General features: G+C 39.1%; 1 protein-coding gene across 11 annotated transcripts in view; it reads left to right on the top strand.

The window, feature by feature from the left end:
* Positions 1-750: 750 nt before the first annotated feature.
* The window catches only part of LOC123865607 (voltage-dependent L-type calcium channel subunit beta-2), a 164,885-nt gene continuing 149,858 nt past the window's right edge, over positions 751-15,777 (top strand). For 5 of the 11 annotated variants that reach the window (XM_045906808.1, XM_045906817.1, XM_045906782.1 and 2 more), the window contains exon 1: positions 751-865. In XM_045906808.1, coding sequence (XP_045762764.1) covers positions 788-865 — 78 coding nt within the window. In that variant the 5' untranslated portion in view covers positions 751-787. The remainder of the gene's footprint in view (positions 866-15,777) is intronic. The other 6 variants (XR_006796025.1, XR_006796023.1, XR_006796026.1 and 3 more) reach the window with 2 other exon arrangements.

Genomic DNA, 15,777 nt, shown 5'->3' with positions numbered 1-15,777 from the left:
CCCTCCCAAAACTTGTGCGAGGACACAGGTCACAAGGCGTAGAGGTTATCGAGTGAACTAATTATCATTCACCAATAATAATCACAAGCCGTGTGAACTGCAAATACTTTCCCGGCTCGCCTTTCCTGCAACCCATCCCAGCATCTGAAATCTGTCCATACTGATTGTATTGTTGTTGTTGCAGCGCGGCGGCGCGTCACGGGCATGCGCCGCGGCATGAGCGTAGCATGAGCGGTGCGCGCGCGCACGAGCCCCGCGACCCGCCGCGCCAGCACCGCTCCCAACCCCACCCCACCGCCCCACAGGTAACTACTACTGTTGCAGCGCGGCGGCGCGTCACGGGCATGCGCCGCGGCATGAGCGTAGCATGAGCGGTGCGCGCGCGCACGAGCCCCGCGACCCGCCGCGCCAGCACCGCTCCCAACCCCACCCCACCGCCCCACAGGTAACTACTACTGTTGCAGCGCGGCGGCGCGTCACGGGCATGCGCCGCGGCATGAGCGTAGCATGAGCGGTGCGCGCGCGCACGAGCCCCGCGACCCGCCGCGCCAACACCGCTCCCAACCCCACCCCACCGCCCCACAGGTAACTACTACTGTTGCAGCGCGGCGGCGCGTCACGGGCATGCGCCGCGGCATGAGCGTAGCATGAGCGGTGCGCGCGCGCACGAGCCCCGCGACCCGCCGCGCCAGCACCGCTCCCAACCCCACCCCACCGCCCCACAGGTAACTACTACTGTTGCAGCGCGGCGGCGCGTCACGGGCATGCGCCGCGGCATGAGCGTAGCATGAGCGGTGCGCGCGCGCACGAGCCCCGCGACCCGCCGCGCCAGCACCGCTCCCAACCCCACCCCACCGCCCCACAGGTAACTACTACTGTTGCAGCGCGGCGGCGCGTCATGCGCCGTGGCATGAGCGTAGCATGGGTGGTGCAAAATTTTAAATTAAATAATTAATAATTAAAGTTTTGAATTAAATAATGAAATATTTTTTTCTGTGTTTTTTATTTATTAAGTTATTTTAATTAATACTAATAAATTATTACGTTTAAGTAATATGTTACTGCCTATGTTTACCGCCATAGTATAATTTCATCCGTAAACGTAGGTACCTAGTAGGTATCTTAAAAACAAAGGCCGAAACTCCTTGTATAACTTTAATCTTTTACCGAAACACATTGTTAACATATCAACAGCGCGGTAACTTTAGCGAGTTACAGGAAAGTCATAGATTAAACTTTTTCTAATACCTATACCTAGAATACCCAGCCGACCGCTACATAGCATAACTAATAACAGTAAAACATTCAAATTGTTCCAAAAAACCGACGAGTGGCGGTCGCCATCTTGGGGAATTTAATTGACTTAGAAAAATGTTCAGGATAATTTAATGTTTTATTTTGTCTCGAAGGACGAGTGTTTTGGACTTAGAATTGAACCGACGACGGTTCCGTATTCAGTATTATTTGCTGGTTTATAGATTATAGAAGTGGCTTATTAAAATGGTTACAAATCTTAAGTTTAGTAATTTCAATAAAATATTCAAATTGTGACATGCAAATATAAAAAAAAAAAAACTGGCGAACAAAACGCTGTAATTACACTTGTGTTCAAAATACTTAATTTTCTTTAATCCGCACGTTTTTTGCCCACTGAGTATAAACTTGAAACAAAAGTGGCTTAAAACTGTGCTGAAATTTAGTCCAAAGTTCATGTTTTTGATCAAAACGTTACAATTACAGTAAAGTTTAAACAGCTTTCATTGTTGTTTGTTCCTCCTTTAAAATTTTATTTCATGCAGTTACACCGTTTTGTTTAGCAGATCCATAAGTACTAATTTTGGGTATACTAGAATATTTTAACCATGAAAATTGCAAAATCAATGAACTTTCTTTACATTTACTACGTAATGTTGCCTTTTCTTACTGCGATATAAATAGAAAGTAACAAATTCTATATTTGGTACTTTTGGCCAGTAATTTTCAGTGATGAATTTTCGAAAGAAACTTTACATTCACGAAGAAACGGAGACAAATATAAACCGTTCGGTGTAACATTCTCCTAAAAAACATATGTACTTATTGCAAAAATAGTTTGCCTTACTGTTTGCAGATGATAACAACCATTATAACCCCAGAATAAGTAGATTGGTTGTTATATAGGACTTAATATTCGGTTTCGGTTTCGGTTTCAGTTTCGGTTTCGGTCATCATCATTCGCTCATTTATTGTTTTATTTAGTGTGTCATTTCTACACATTAGTTAGCCTTCATCAAGTGAAACAATAGTCCAAAACAAAGCGAACTTTTTCGTCAAATTGTGCGCCCGCGGAATGTAGGGCGTACCGCATAATGAGGCGTCGGTGCTCGCCGAAATTTATTATACGTGCGATCTTTCCGAGAAAACTACCGGGTAAAAAGACCACAACCACTACTGTATTATGACACAGACTAGCTACCGTACAGTAGGACAGTAAGTGTGCTTGCGTAGGGGTAGATTAATGAAGGGACTCGAAGGCTTGTATTAGAGCGTGCTTTGACTTAGACAGCACAAGTGAAAATTAAAAATTTATAACACCCAAGTGAAGGTTACAGTAACTAGAAAAGAGCTGATAACTTTGAAACGGCTGAACTGATTTTCTTGGATTATAGCTAAAAACACTCTCGACAGATACACAAAATATATACAGATACACACGTCAAACTTATAACACTTCTCTTTTTGGGTCGGGGGTTAATAAGACAACATTAAAACGAGACATTTATATTATTGACGTAAATCGTTCTCATTTTAATTGCCTTGTGAAAAGTTTTCCTACTCTCCATATGCACGTAGGTAGGTTCTCGTTTCAATACAAACCCATCAAATCAATTAAGTTTTGTACATGTTTTAGAAATATCTGTGTCTGTAGTTTGCCAATCCCCGTAAAAATCATGTAGTTTCAAAATTACACGTACTGAAATATTTGTATGTAAATCTTTGAGCCCATTATAATTTGAGAACATTTTTAGGGTTCCGCCCACAAAGGAAAGGAAGCCAAAGAATTCTTGTATGAAATGGTACGGAACCCTTTCTGTGCAAGTCCGACTTTACCGATTTTACAGAAATCTGGAACCGGCCACTAACTCGTCCGCAGATAATGAGGTGATATATCGCCTCTACACACCTTCAAATAAAGTAGGAAAGGCATTCCGAACCAGTGATTGATGCATGGCGATTCAAAAGTTAAATTGAGTGAAAATATTTCTATTTCTATTTGAAAAGGCGTCGCCCTTCTGTACAATTGCTTAACTGTGGTGATCCTGCGCCCGCGCCGGCCGCGGTATGCGCGCTGCCGGCCGGCACAGTTATGTTCGCTATTCTTACGTAACCATGGTAACCGGGGGGAAAAAACCGCCTCCGTCGCCATAGGAAATTGTAACGGGTTGACGGTGCCATGGGATTCGGGAATGAGATGATTTTTAATGATGTATAACTATTCTTTTGTAGGTAGCTCGCTGGTAACTATCTGATGGGAGATATTTGATTTGTTTTTTATTTAAACAAAAAGAGTCGACTGTATGTGTATGACATTGTATTCGTATAGGTAGATGTAGAATGTGCTTTAGGGGCTAAGGCTCAGTTTCCACTTAAGGGGAGTTTTTTAAAAGAAGTTATCTTTTCACAACATAGGTCTATATTAGAAAGGTAGCTTGCATCCCGGGGACGGAATTAGGCTACTTCTTGTCTCGGAAAATCAAAAGTTCCCACGGGTATCTTAAAAACGTTAATCCACACGAACGAAGCTACGGGCATCATTTATGAGAGATAACTTGCATCATATAGACGGATATAGACTACTTTTATCCCGAAAAATCAAAACATTCCTTTTCCCACCTGATCATTCTCATCATCTAAATATGACTGGAAAAGGAAAAGGCGACTGACTGACTGATCTATCAACGCACAGCTCAAACTACTGGACGGTTAGGCTAGCAGAAAGCTATCATGACGTAGACATCCGCTAAGGAAGGATTTTTGAAAACCCATCCCCTACAGGGGTAAAACAGGGGTTTGAAATGTGTGAAGTAGGTATACCTACCTACGCGGACGAATCTAGTAATAATAAATAAAATAATTTATTATTCCACAAATTACCCTTACGAAAAACTGGTCAGATAATTTTCCGGTCTAGTTACCTTGTGTAGACGCTACGTGCTACGAAGTGCTCAAATCACATAGCTGCGGGTCAGACGACCTTGCAGTGTTCACGGAACGGCGCGCGCGCAGACACGCCCACCCCCGCGCCCCGCCCGCCGCCGTCGGCGCAGGGGAAATTGTGCGCGAGCTTACACAAACTTGCCAACTTACGAGATCAGTAATTGTTGGCTGTGTATTTGAGACTAGCCGATGCCCGCGACTTCGCCCGCGTGGATTTAGGTTTCTCGAAATCCCGTAGGAACTTTTTAATTTTCCGGGATAAAAAGTAGCCTATGTACTAATCCAGGTTATTATCTATCTCCATTCCAAATCCGCCCAGTAGTTTTTGCGTGATGGAGTAACAAACATACACACCCACACACACATACCTACACACAAACTTTCGCCTTTATAGTTAAAGTGATAGTGTGATTAGTGTGAAGTGTGATGTTACGGGCGGAGGTCCGATTCGGATAGTTCGTAACTTCCAGGAATTTGCGATTGATTTTGCACCTTTGATTCCCATTTAGCTTCCGATAAGTTTTAATCGGAAGTCATATCGGAGGACGAATTCGTTTAAAAAAAAAGTCAAATGAGCGCTCGGTGGCTATCATTCAGTGTTAGATACTGAGTTAGCGAATCAGCCTCCTGCAGGATAATCACTGTGTGATATGAAAATAATGTTTCGTAGAAAACCTTCAATGAATTAAAAAATGAATGTCAAAGGAACTCGGTGGCTATCATTCAGTGTTAGATACGGAGTTAGCGAATCAGCCCCCTGCGGGATAATCACTGAGTGATATGAAAATAATTCTTCGTAGAAAATCTTCAATGGATTAAAAAAAAAAATGTCAAATGAAATCAGTGGCTATCATTCAGTGTTAGATACTGAGTTATGGTCTGAGAAGAAGCCCACAACAAACTCAGCCGATTTTAAAATAGGAACATAACAATCGCTTTAAAATAACAATAAAACTTCGTTTGTAAGGGGCGCGCTCGAAAGACACTCCTTTTAATATTATAATACATATTTTAAAATAGATCATCGCTTGTCTATATAGGTAATCTTTAAAGGTCATCCCGAGGCCAATACGCCGGAACGGCGCTAAGCCCGACGATGACTCAATCAAATCAAATCCATTCATAAGTCACACTATCCTTAGTGTTATATTCATCATAGTCTATGGTTATTTTATATTTATAATATCCAAGGTCTTTGCTTTTTGGATACGAATGTATAACAAAATAAATAAGACTCAAACTTTTTTTATTCCGAAACAAGTTAGCCCGTAACTGCTATTTTATCCTGAAATAAAGCATAGTATATGTACAATCGAAGATTACGTAGATGATAATAAAAAGCATGGATTTATCTCGCTCCAGCAATCCGCGTGGCTGCAATTGCTTGTAGGTATGGCTTAATATTATTGTGAATTGAACACTTGACAAGAGCAACCGCCGGGTTTCTTGCTGGTTTTAATCGGTAGGAACGGCATTCCGAACCAGTGGTAAATTATTTTGATGATTCAAAAGCACTTGTAAAAGTTTACTTGATTAAAAATATATTCTATTCTATTCATCTGGTGTTAAGGAACGATGTAGTCTGATGATGATGATGCAGATGTGCTGATTGGTGTGATGTGATCTACGCGGCATCGTACCAAAACGCTTAATCGCCTAGCTCGCCTTTGCCAGATGACAGAAAATGATGAAGAATTGAGAATATTTTATGAGGCAGAAGGGCATAGAGAAACCGCTTAGCCTTCTGTCTTTTGAAGAATGACACCATCATTCAATACAAGGTAGTATGTAATACTAAGATCCGTTATTCTTATGAATTTTTCTCTTAATTGGGAGTATAAAGCAATCTGGGTTCGCAATAACTATTATCTGTGATAGTCATTGACGCGTCGAAAAACAAATTTAAAATTACATAAACGGTCATTTTACACCACCCACACTTTTCGTGGTCTGTTAAGGGGAGACTAGATACTCATAAATCCTGTAATGGATTTTTTTAATTATTACATTTACTATCTTCCTACTCTTATATTCAATTACTAACTGACGCCCGCGACTTCGTCCGCGTGGATTTAGGTTTTTCGAAATCCCGTGAGAACTCTTTGATTTTCCGGGATAAAAAATAGCCTATGTGCTAATCCAGGATATTATCTATTTCCATTCTGAATTTCAGCCACATCCGTCCAGTGATTTTTGCGTGAAGGAGTAACAAACATACACATACACAGACACACACACACACATACACACAAAATTTCGCCTTTATATAATTAGTGTGATGTGAAGTGTAATTTTATTTAGCTCTACCTATCTATTTTGTGGCTTACACTGCTCAAGCTTAAGAGAAGTTTCCCTAACAGCGCGCTTTGCATACAAAAGTACCTAGTTTGGTTCTCATTTGAATACTAGCCAGTCAAACTAAATGAAATTTTGCAAACCGGTTTTAGAAAAAAAATTCTTTTCAATTTTATTTATTAGTATAGATAATGCACATGAACTTATAACTTAAATCTCGGCAAACTGCACATCAGTTTACTGGCGATTTCGAGCTCATAAATAAGGTTTCGCCTGTGCCCTTAACTATAGATAACACTTACAATATCATGTAACCATTAAATTCACTAAACAGTAGTCAATCAGCGAAGCAATTATTAATAAATAAAAACCGGCCCAGTGCGAGTTGGACTCGCGCACCGAGGGTTCCGTAATCGGGCATTTTTTTCGTCATTTTCACGATAAATCAAAAACTATTATGCATAAAAATAAATAAAAATCTGTTTTAGAATGCACCTACTGGTAAAACCCTTTCATATGATACCTCACTTGGTATAGTTATCTTACTTTGAAAATTGAAACACATTTTTTTTAAATGATGTAACCACAAATTCACGGTTTCCAGATTTATTCCTTTACTTGTGCTATAAGACCTACCTACCTGCCAAACATGATTCTAGGTCAACGGGAAGTACCCTATAGGTTTTCTTGACAGACACGACGGACGGACAGACAGACAGACCGATTAGACAGACAGCAAAGTGATCCTATAAGGGTTCCGTTTTTCCTTTTGGAATGAAACTAAAAAATTGTATCCGTAGATTTAAAGTGCATAATCGGTGCATCGCCTTAACATTTTGTACGTCATCGTTCGTCGCGGGGCAATTAAAATATGGCGATTCGCGAATTTTGCGCAATTACTACTACAATTAACCGACCCCGGCTCGGCCCGTGCGTTCACTTATTTGGCCATCTCCAAATAAACGAATTATTTCTTAGAAACATCAAACATGACGTACCTACCTACTTTGATGAGTACCGTTGTTGAGACCTTCACAATTCGAAGAAAACTGTAATCAAACCATTACAGCTTATCGAATTTGATTGTCGGGGGTTAAAAAATGAATAGGTACGTAGGTAGGTACGTAGGTAGGTACCTACGTACCTATTCATTTTTTAACCCCCGACCCAAAAATAGGGGTGTTATAAGTTTGACGTGTGTATCCGTGTATCTGTCTGTGGCATCGTAGCTCCTAAACGAATGAGCCGATTTTAATTTAGTTTTTTTTGTTTGAAAGGTGGTTTGATCGAGAGTGTTCTTAGCTATAATCGAAGAAAATCGGTTCAGTCGTTTGAAAATTATCAGCTCTTTTCTAATTATCTTATAAAGGTTTTTGTTTCAAGCGTTTTTTCAATTTTAAATTATATTTTTAATCGGATATGTTAGGCCAGACGCCTATTTCTGCTATCATTTGAATGATCGTCATTTTTCAGCAACTGAACTAAAACTAAAACTGAACTGCTGAAACTGAAACTAATTTTAGTAGCTTGGCTTCCACGAGAACGCCAAAACGCACGAGGTCTGGTGTGATATTGTACCATAGAATGTTACATTCATATGACATGGCTTATAAAATACGTTCTGGCTAATATTCTTCTTCTAGTGCCTTCTCGTATATACCTCTAGGTTTTGTTAAAACGTATTGTTATTACAAATACTTTCGGCCTTCTTTTGTGAATTCGAGGAGGTCGGTTTATGAAATACCAGTATCTCGTTATTATTGTCGACAAAGGCTATCTGTGCGCCAAACAGAGACCTTCAGTGTTTTACGACGGCTCTAATAGAACGCGAACTGTCGCCATAACATTGAACCCGACCAAAATGGCGATGGAAAGAATAAAAACTTTAAATTAAATTAGTAAATGCGTTTTTGCTCTGAGAGCTAGTCAATTAATCTTATCCGGGACTTAACACTGGTTACTTCTTGTAATTTTTTACTTCTAGTAGTTTACTTATACATATAAACTTAACCCAAGCTGAATTAATGAAGATGCTGAGATGGGCAAGTGGAGTTAATGAGCTCCATAATAGCCATCTTCTAGGCACCTTCAAAGTAGCACCAATCAAAGATAAAATCTTAGAGAGTCGGCTGCGGTGGTATGGTCATGTTACGAGAAGACCTACATGACCAGAAGTGTAATAATGTTAGCGCTGGACTCAGCCAACGAGGAAGACTGGATGTTATTAAAATTGAACGAGCTATAAACTATCTAAATAGAATCCGAACAGTGACGATCCAAAACAACAATTTAGAGAGATATGGTTAGGAGAGCCAACCCCAGCTAAATCAAAAAGTGTACAATAGTACCTATTTTTAACCCCCGGCCCAAAAAGAGGGATATTATAAGTTTGACGTGTGTATCTGTGTATCTGTCTATGGCATCGTAGCTCCTAAACTAATGAACCGATTTTAATTTAGATTTTTTTTTGTTTCAAAGGTGGCTTGATTGAGAGTGTTCTTAGCTATAATCCAAGAAAATCGGTTCAGCCGTTTGAAATTTATCAGCTCTTTTCTAGTTACTGTAACCTTCACTTGTCGGGGGTGTTATTAATTTTTAATTTATACTTACTTGTGAATAAATTATTTGACTTTGACTTTAACGTGGGAAAAGGCTAGGCCTTTAATAAAGACTTAACGAAGTTCTTTGTCTAGCTCTTAGAGTAAAACAAGTCAACGCGTTTGGGCGAGATGGTAGAGGTGCCCACACATGAGCTAATGAGCCATCGAAGATTTATAGGCAATAAATATTGTTACATACATACGTGCTATGACCGTTCGCCGCGTGAATCTACGTGTTACCGACTTACACGGTGGTACATGAATCGAGAATTTGTCCCAATAGCTATAAAATGAAATGAAGTGATGTTGCAAAGCTTTTAATTGTTTTTATTACTTAGGCATTAATTTTATTCAGAGTAATAAATAAAAAAAACCGGCCAAGTGCGAGTCAGACTCGCGCACTGAGGGTTCCGTACTCGGGTATTTTTTGCAACATTTTGCACGATAGCTCAAAAACTATTATACATAAAAATAAATAAAAATCTGTTTTAGAATGTACAGGTATAAAGCCGTTTCATATGATACCCCACTTGGTATAGTTATCCTACTTTGAAACATTTTTTTTTAAATGATGTGATCACAAATTCGCGGTTTTCAGATTTATTCCTGGACTTTTCCTATAAGATCTACCTACCTGCCAAATTTCATGATTCTAGGTTAACGGGAAGTAGGTACCCTATAGGTTTCTTGACAGACAAGACGGACGGACGGACGGACAGACAGACAGACAGACAGACAACAAAGTGATTCTATAAGGGTTCCGTTTTTCCTTTTGAGCTACGGAACCCTAAAAAGCTTTAAAGTCCAATATTCTTATTTCCTTCCTATAGACGATTTTATTCAAAGTAGGTTTATCTAAATAAATTACACACAAATAAAGCACATCATAATTAAAATATAAATCAAATGGCATAATATTAACTCTGAAAGTAAGAAGTGCGTGATCGAACCACCTGAACATGAAGTCGATATCTTAAAACCGCTAGGTTCTCACTGCTTTTAGATAACAGTTTGATTATAACCTACCTAGATATCTAGGCCTTATTCCTATGGTTTAAATTTCATTCCCCAAAAAAAAAAACTGTTACTTCCCAAGCGCACAGTGAAGAAGTGGTATTTTGTTTTATAGACCTGATTTTGTGTTAATTGAATGTTGTCAATTAAGAATAATTATAATTAACAAGTTTAAATCGATAGTTAAAACTTTAAAATGAATTGATAACGCTATAAAATTAATATATGATTGCGATTTAGTAGATTATTATTTTTAACTAACTTATCGGTTTCCTTAGTTTTTATACCGTTGATTGATAACCGTCCATCAGATGATACTTGTCAGTTTTACTATATTTCTGTAACTAACGCTAACCTATCATTTAAAGCTACGGCCACACCTGCGCGTCATGAAAGTGAATGATGATGATGATGATTAGGAGTTTCTCTGAATCATAAGATTCGAAATGAAGACTATACTGTATAGTTAGTTACTTACTTACATTTCAAATGTTAAACTGCATCATTACTTACTACAAGGTGAGATTGAAGTCAAGGACTAACGTAAAGTTGTAATGGAATTTAAAATTTAAAAAAATTAGTTTGTGTTTGGGGAAATTTTGAAATTCGCCATCTTGGTTTTTCATTATTTTGTTGTTATAGCATCATGTAAATGTCACATTCTGTGAAAAGGTTAACTCTCTACCTATTACGGTTCACAAGATACAGTCCGCTGACAGACAGACGGACAGCGGAGACTAACTATAATAGGGTCCCGTGAGTATCCTTCGGGTACGGAACCTTTATAACTCAGGTACATAGATGCCTACCTATTATTAAAATATTATAACTATATTTACGACAGGTCTACGAACCCAGTCTGTCCATTTTATAGCTTGCCTTAACCAGAATCCGCCATATTATTATAATGACTCATATTTGTATTAGAAATTTTGATATTATACCTAATACCTACTTTACCTAATGCGTAAATTATTAAAATATTCTATCAAAAGTATTGCACGCTCTTTAAATATTGATCACTATTATATAAAAAAATTGAAAACTAAGTTTTATAATACGACCTCTCTGGCGCAGGTGCCTACCTAAGCTCTGCGCGGAAGTCCCAGGTTCGATTTTCAGCAGGAGCAATTTAGAAATTTACTCTTTCTAACTTGATTCTAGTCATGTCTGGTCTGGTGGGACGCTGAAGCCGTGGCTGGTCTGAATTGTTTCCTTCGTGCCTCGGAATAAATACAGGCTAATCCGTCGATTCTGGTTAATGAAACTATATAGACAGAGCCAGCGCGTGCCAGATCTTCGTTATTTTATAAAAGCTGAAAGTATCTCTGCGTATTGCCTCCAACACAGGGAGGAACGATCAGCGACTATGAAGTTTATGGTGGCTCTGGGAGATAACAGGTAGGTAATAAAGGTTTAAAAAATAATACGTTAAAGTAAAGTAAATTTTTTAAATATTTTCTTCGGTAAAATAGTAAGTATTAGAAATCACGTTATGCATTGCCAGACACTTAGTGTCGAGGTGTCTGGCACAGGAAGAGATTTTGCAATATTCCAGCAATTGACATATCTTTGAAAAGAACAACCGCCGAGTTTCTTGCTGATTCTTCTTGGTAGGAACGGCATTCCGAATCAATGGTAGATGCATTTGATGATTCAAAAGTAGGTAGGTACTTGTACAAGTTTAATTGAATAAAAAAATATTTTTGATATAAGTATTTCGTTTTTTTTTTAATTTATATTTGTTTAAATGTTTTTTTTTTTAATTTTGATATATTATCTGTCCCGTTTTAACTCTGTAAAGATTGAGCAAGGTCAAAGGACGCTCTATGGATCTAAGCGTACTTTGCCATCCGTTTCAGTTCCCGCGGATAATTTTTAAAAATTATGGCCGACAGATTATTCGATATTATGGTTCCATCACGCCGCCTAATCAAGAGTCGCTAATTAAAACAAAATGAATGATTTGTGGTAGAAGAAAAAATCGAACGAGAATGTCATTCAATCTTAATTTTTATGTCCACAGCAGACAGCCAGACGCCTTATGAGATTCAGCCTTTTATATAACTAATACATAAATAAATTAATATTCATAGTCGAAAGTCGTTTTTAAATGATAAAAGTTAAATAACGAGATCTTCGTAGGTGGATCGCAACGTAAAATAAGGTGATTATGTTCTAGGAAAATTTATTTATTTTAATACATCAGCCTGTATGCGTCCACTGTTGGACATAGGCCTTTCCAAGAGCGCGCCACCAAACACGGTCCTCCGCCTTCCTCATCCACCCGCTTCCCACCACGTTCTTCAGGTCATCGGTCCAGCGGGCTAGAAGTCCCACACTGAGCTTACCGGCACGCGGCCTTCACTCCAGAACACGTCTGTTCCATCGGCCATCGGTTCTGCGACAGACATGACCCGCCCATTGCCACTTCAGCTTGATAATCCTTTGAGCTATGTTGGTCGCTTTGTTCTTCTGCTTTCCTCGTTCCGGATTTTATCCCTGAGAATGATACCCAACATAGCTCGCTCCAAAGCGCCAAGTACTTATTAGTATCTACCAACTTATAATTAAAGCGGAGGAGATGCAAGTGCTCATTAGAACATTCACTCGGGGTTCAATCAACATCAAAGGGCGCATCAAATGTGTCGTGTCAGACGTACTGTACGTATTAAGAGTCGCGAGTGCACCTCGAAATAGCCCTCACAGCAAAAACAAAGCATTAACTGCGTTTGGGTTTGTGTATGTAAGAGTTCGTCTCCATTCCACAAAGAAATAAATTGAAATGATAACTTGTAAGATAAGACGTCTGCTTTATATTCGAGAGGTCGGAGGTTCGATGCCGGGTAGGCGCCTCTAAGTTTTCGAAGTTATGTGTGCGTTGTAACTAATCAAATATCCGAAAACATCATGAGGAAACCAGCATGTCTGAGAGTTCTTCATGATGTACTCAAGGGTGTGTGTAGTCTTCCTTTAGGGGTTCAGCGATTGAACCGAGTAAAGATAACAGACAGACAGATACTTTCGCATGTATACATAATATTAGTAGGTATGTAAAAGCCTTGTTCTGAACGTCAAATCTGCAAATTTCATTCTTCGCCTACCAAGAATAGCATAATTATTTTATTTTGTTCTTAGAATTCTCTCATTCTTCGTGGACTCCTGCAAAGCACCATCTTCTTCTTCGTCTGACCATCTTCATGTCTGTTTATAATTCTATAACTCTTCGATTTTACTAGCTTCTAGGTTTTTTTGAGGTACGACATTCGTTTATCTATGTCGGTAAGACAAGACAGACAATTATTTTGGTGAAAACCACCATAGAGACCAGCCTTGTCAGAGTTATTGATTGGCAAAACAAAATAAAGAGGATAAAAACAAAAAATGATGATAAAGTATTAGAAATCGTACAGCAACAATGCAAACCCGCTCCCACGCGGCGCGATATACGAAGCAAAGTAATAAGACATGTTTACACTTGAATTCACTTAACCGCTCCATTACAATGACACATACAATTGTTATTTTGGCTTGCGCTGTTTATGCGCGATCCAAAGTGAAGTGAAATAAGTGAGATTCAACAGATCTCGCTCCTAATTAGTTTATTTACTAGTAATTACAGGACTGCCCTAAAAAAGGAGTGTGATGTTTCAGGGTATGTATGCGAGTTTCTTTATTCCACCATAAATTCTAAATGCCTGAATAGATTTGGATGTATGGAAAATTCTTATTCGGTCCTCCGCCTTCCTCATCCACCTAGTTTCAGCCATCTTCATATGATATGACTGTCATATGATATGAATATCCAGTGAGTTGGAAGTCGTACCATAATGCGCTTACTGTTACGCAGTCTCCGATCCAGAACACATTTGCCCCAGCCTTCTGCTTGCTAATTCGTTGGGCTATGTCGTTTACTGTGGGTCTCTTACGGATTTCTTCGTTACGGATCTTGTCCCTTAGAGAGAGAGAAGACTGAGCGACTTTGAACAGATGGACAAGGTTCACTGTCAGACGTCAGTGTCCCCGTTTTAGCGCCATATGTGATATGTTATCCCAAGACTTTTGTCTTTAGGCTTTGGGGAACAGTTCACGACGACCAAGGAAATTTCTAACGAAGTGGGAACTACTCGCAACAAATGTTACCTACATTTGACGCTAGGTAGGCTCGGAAACGACTATATTTTCCTAGCCTACCTAGGACTCTTTGATTTCCACCACCATTAGCCTTATATTTGACAGATGTCGCTTCAGGATTAAAACCGAGAGTTTCCTCTCTCTAGTTCACTCGGTATCGACAATTGAAGACTTGACGCAAATTTTCCAAGAGATTATCTAGCACAATATTTTACGTAAGTATTGGCTAAATTATTGGCACCAATGGACAATCGATTAACGGGTCCGGGCCCAGCTATTTCAATAGCTCCGATGAATAATTCATAGTCGCCGAATCGGACCAGCAGCGTCGGTAACTCGACACGGCGACCATTTTTATTTTGTTTTCTACTAGATTTATGTTTTGCCGCGCCTTTCTATGAATTTATCCCCGGTTTAGCTGAGGCTATAAAAAGGCCGTTTTCTGTTTTAAATTTCAAATAATGTTATGCTTTGCCTAATAAAGATAGTATAATGGTTTGTTACATTGCTATCCATATTTATTTCATTTATTAGGACACACCAAAGTCGTTACATCCACCAGTACAACTATGACTAGCTATTGCCTTTTGAAAGGCTTACTGCTGATTTTCATGCTGGCTCTCCTCAATTGACTATGCTTTCCGAACATTTAGTAGAGTCTTGATTATGTCTTAAAGTGCCATGCCCATGAGTTGGCTTAATGTAACAAATATTTTGTCTTTTGGCTACTTTGACCTGTTTGGCTACTAAGTACTCTTCGATGATAATAGTTTCACCTTTGATTGGGTCATTCTCTCAATATGGGCACAGTTCACAACAGTTAGGGAACTCTTAGCAAAACATCAAGGCTTCGACGGCACTGGCAGGTGTCATAATTATGTTGGTACATTTGACGCCTGCCCCAAAGTAGCCCTATTTTTAACCCCCGACCCAAAAAGAGGGGTGTTATAAGTTTGACGTGTGTATCTGTGTGTCTGTGTATCTGTGTATCTGTCTGTGGCATCGTAGCGCCTAAACGATTGAACCGATTTTAATTTACTTTTTTTTGTTTGAAAGGTGGCTTGATCGAGAGTGTTCTTAGCTATAATCGAAAAAAATTGGTTCAGCCGTTTAAAAGTTATCAGCTATTTTCTAGTTTTCTTGTACAAAAGAAGGTTAGATAACCCTTAGGTTCATAATATTCAAGTGTCAATTAACAAATATCAAGCTGTCAAGATGGACGTTGCCTAGATATACTTACATAATTATTTATTTGAAAATGATTTGTCGGGGGTGTTGAAAATTTTTAATTTACACTTGTTATTTTTATTTTACGTCACCTGCATAGCCTAATATTTGACATATTATCGTCGATTCAGAATCTAACCAAGAGTTCCCTGACTCTAGTTCACTCTACTACTATCGATGACAATCACAGTAGCTATCACCTCTGATTGGCTGATTATCTCAATATTGGACCTCTAGCAGTTGCAGCAAAAATACCTGAAATGCAGCTTGTCATAACAGTTACCATTGTAGAAATCATACTTCAGACTAT

Source organism: Maniola jurtina, chromosome 1 (genome assembly GCF_905333055.1).
Source record: "Maniola jurtina chromosome 1, ilManJurt1.1, whole genome shotgun sequence".
Taxonomy (NCBI): domain Eukaryota; kingdom Metazoa; phylum Arthropoda; class Insecta; order Lepidoptera; family Nymphalidae; genus Maniola; species Maniola jurtina.
Note: the sequence above shows the minus strand (reverse complement) of the source record. Positions and strands in the feature narration are given on the sequence as shown.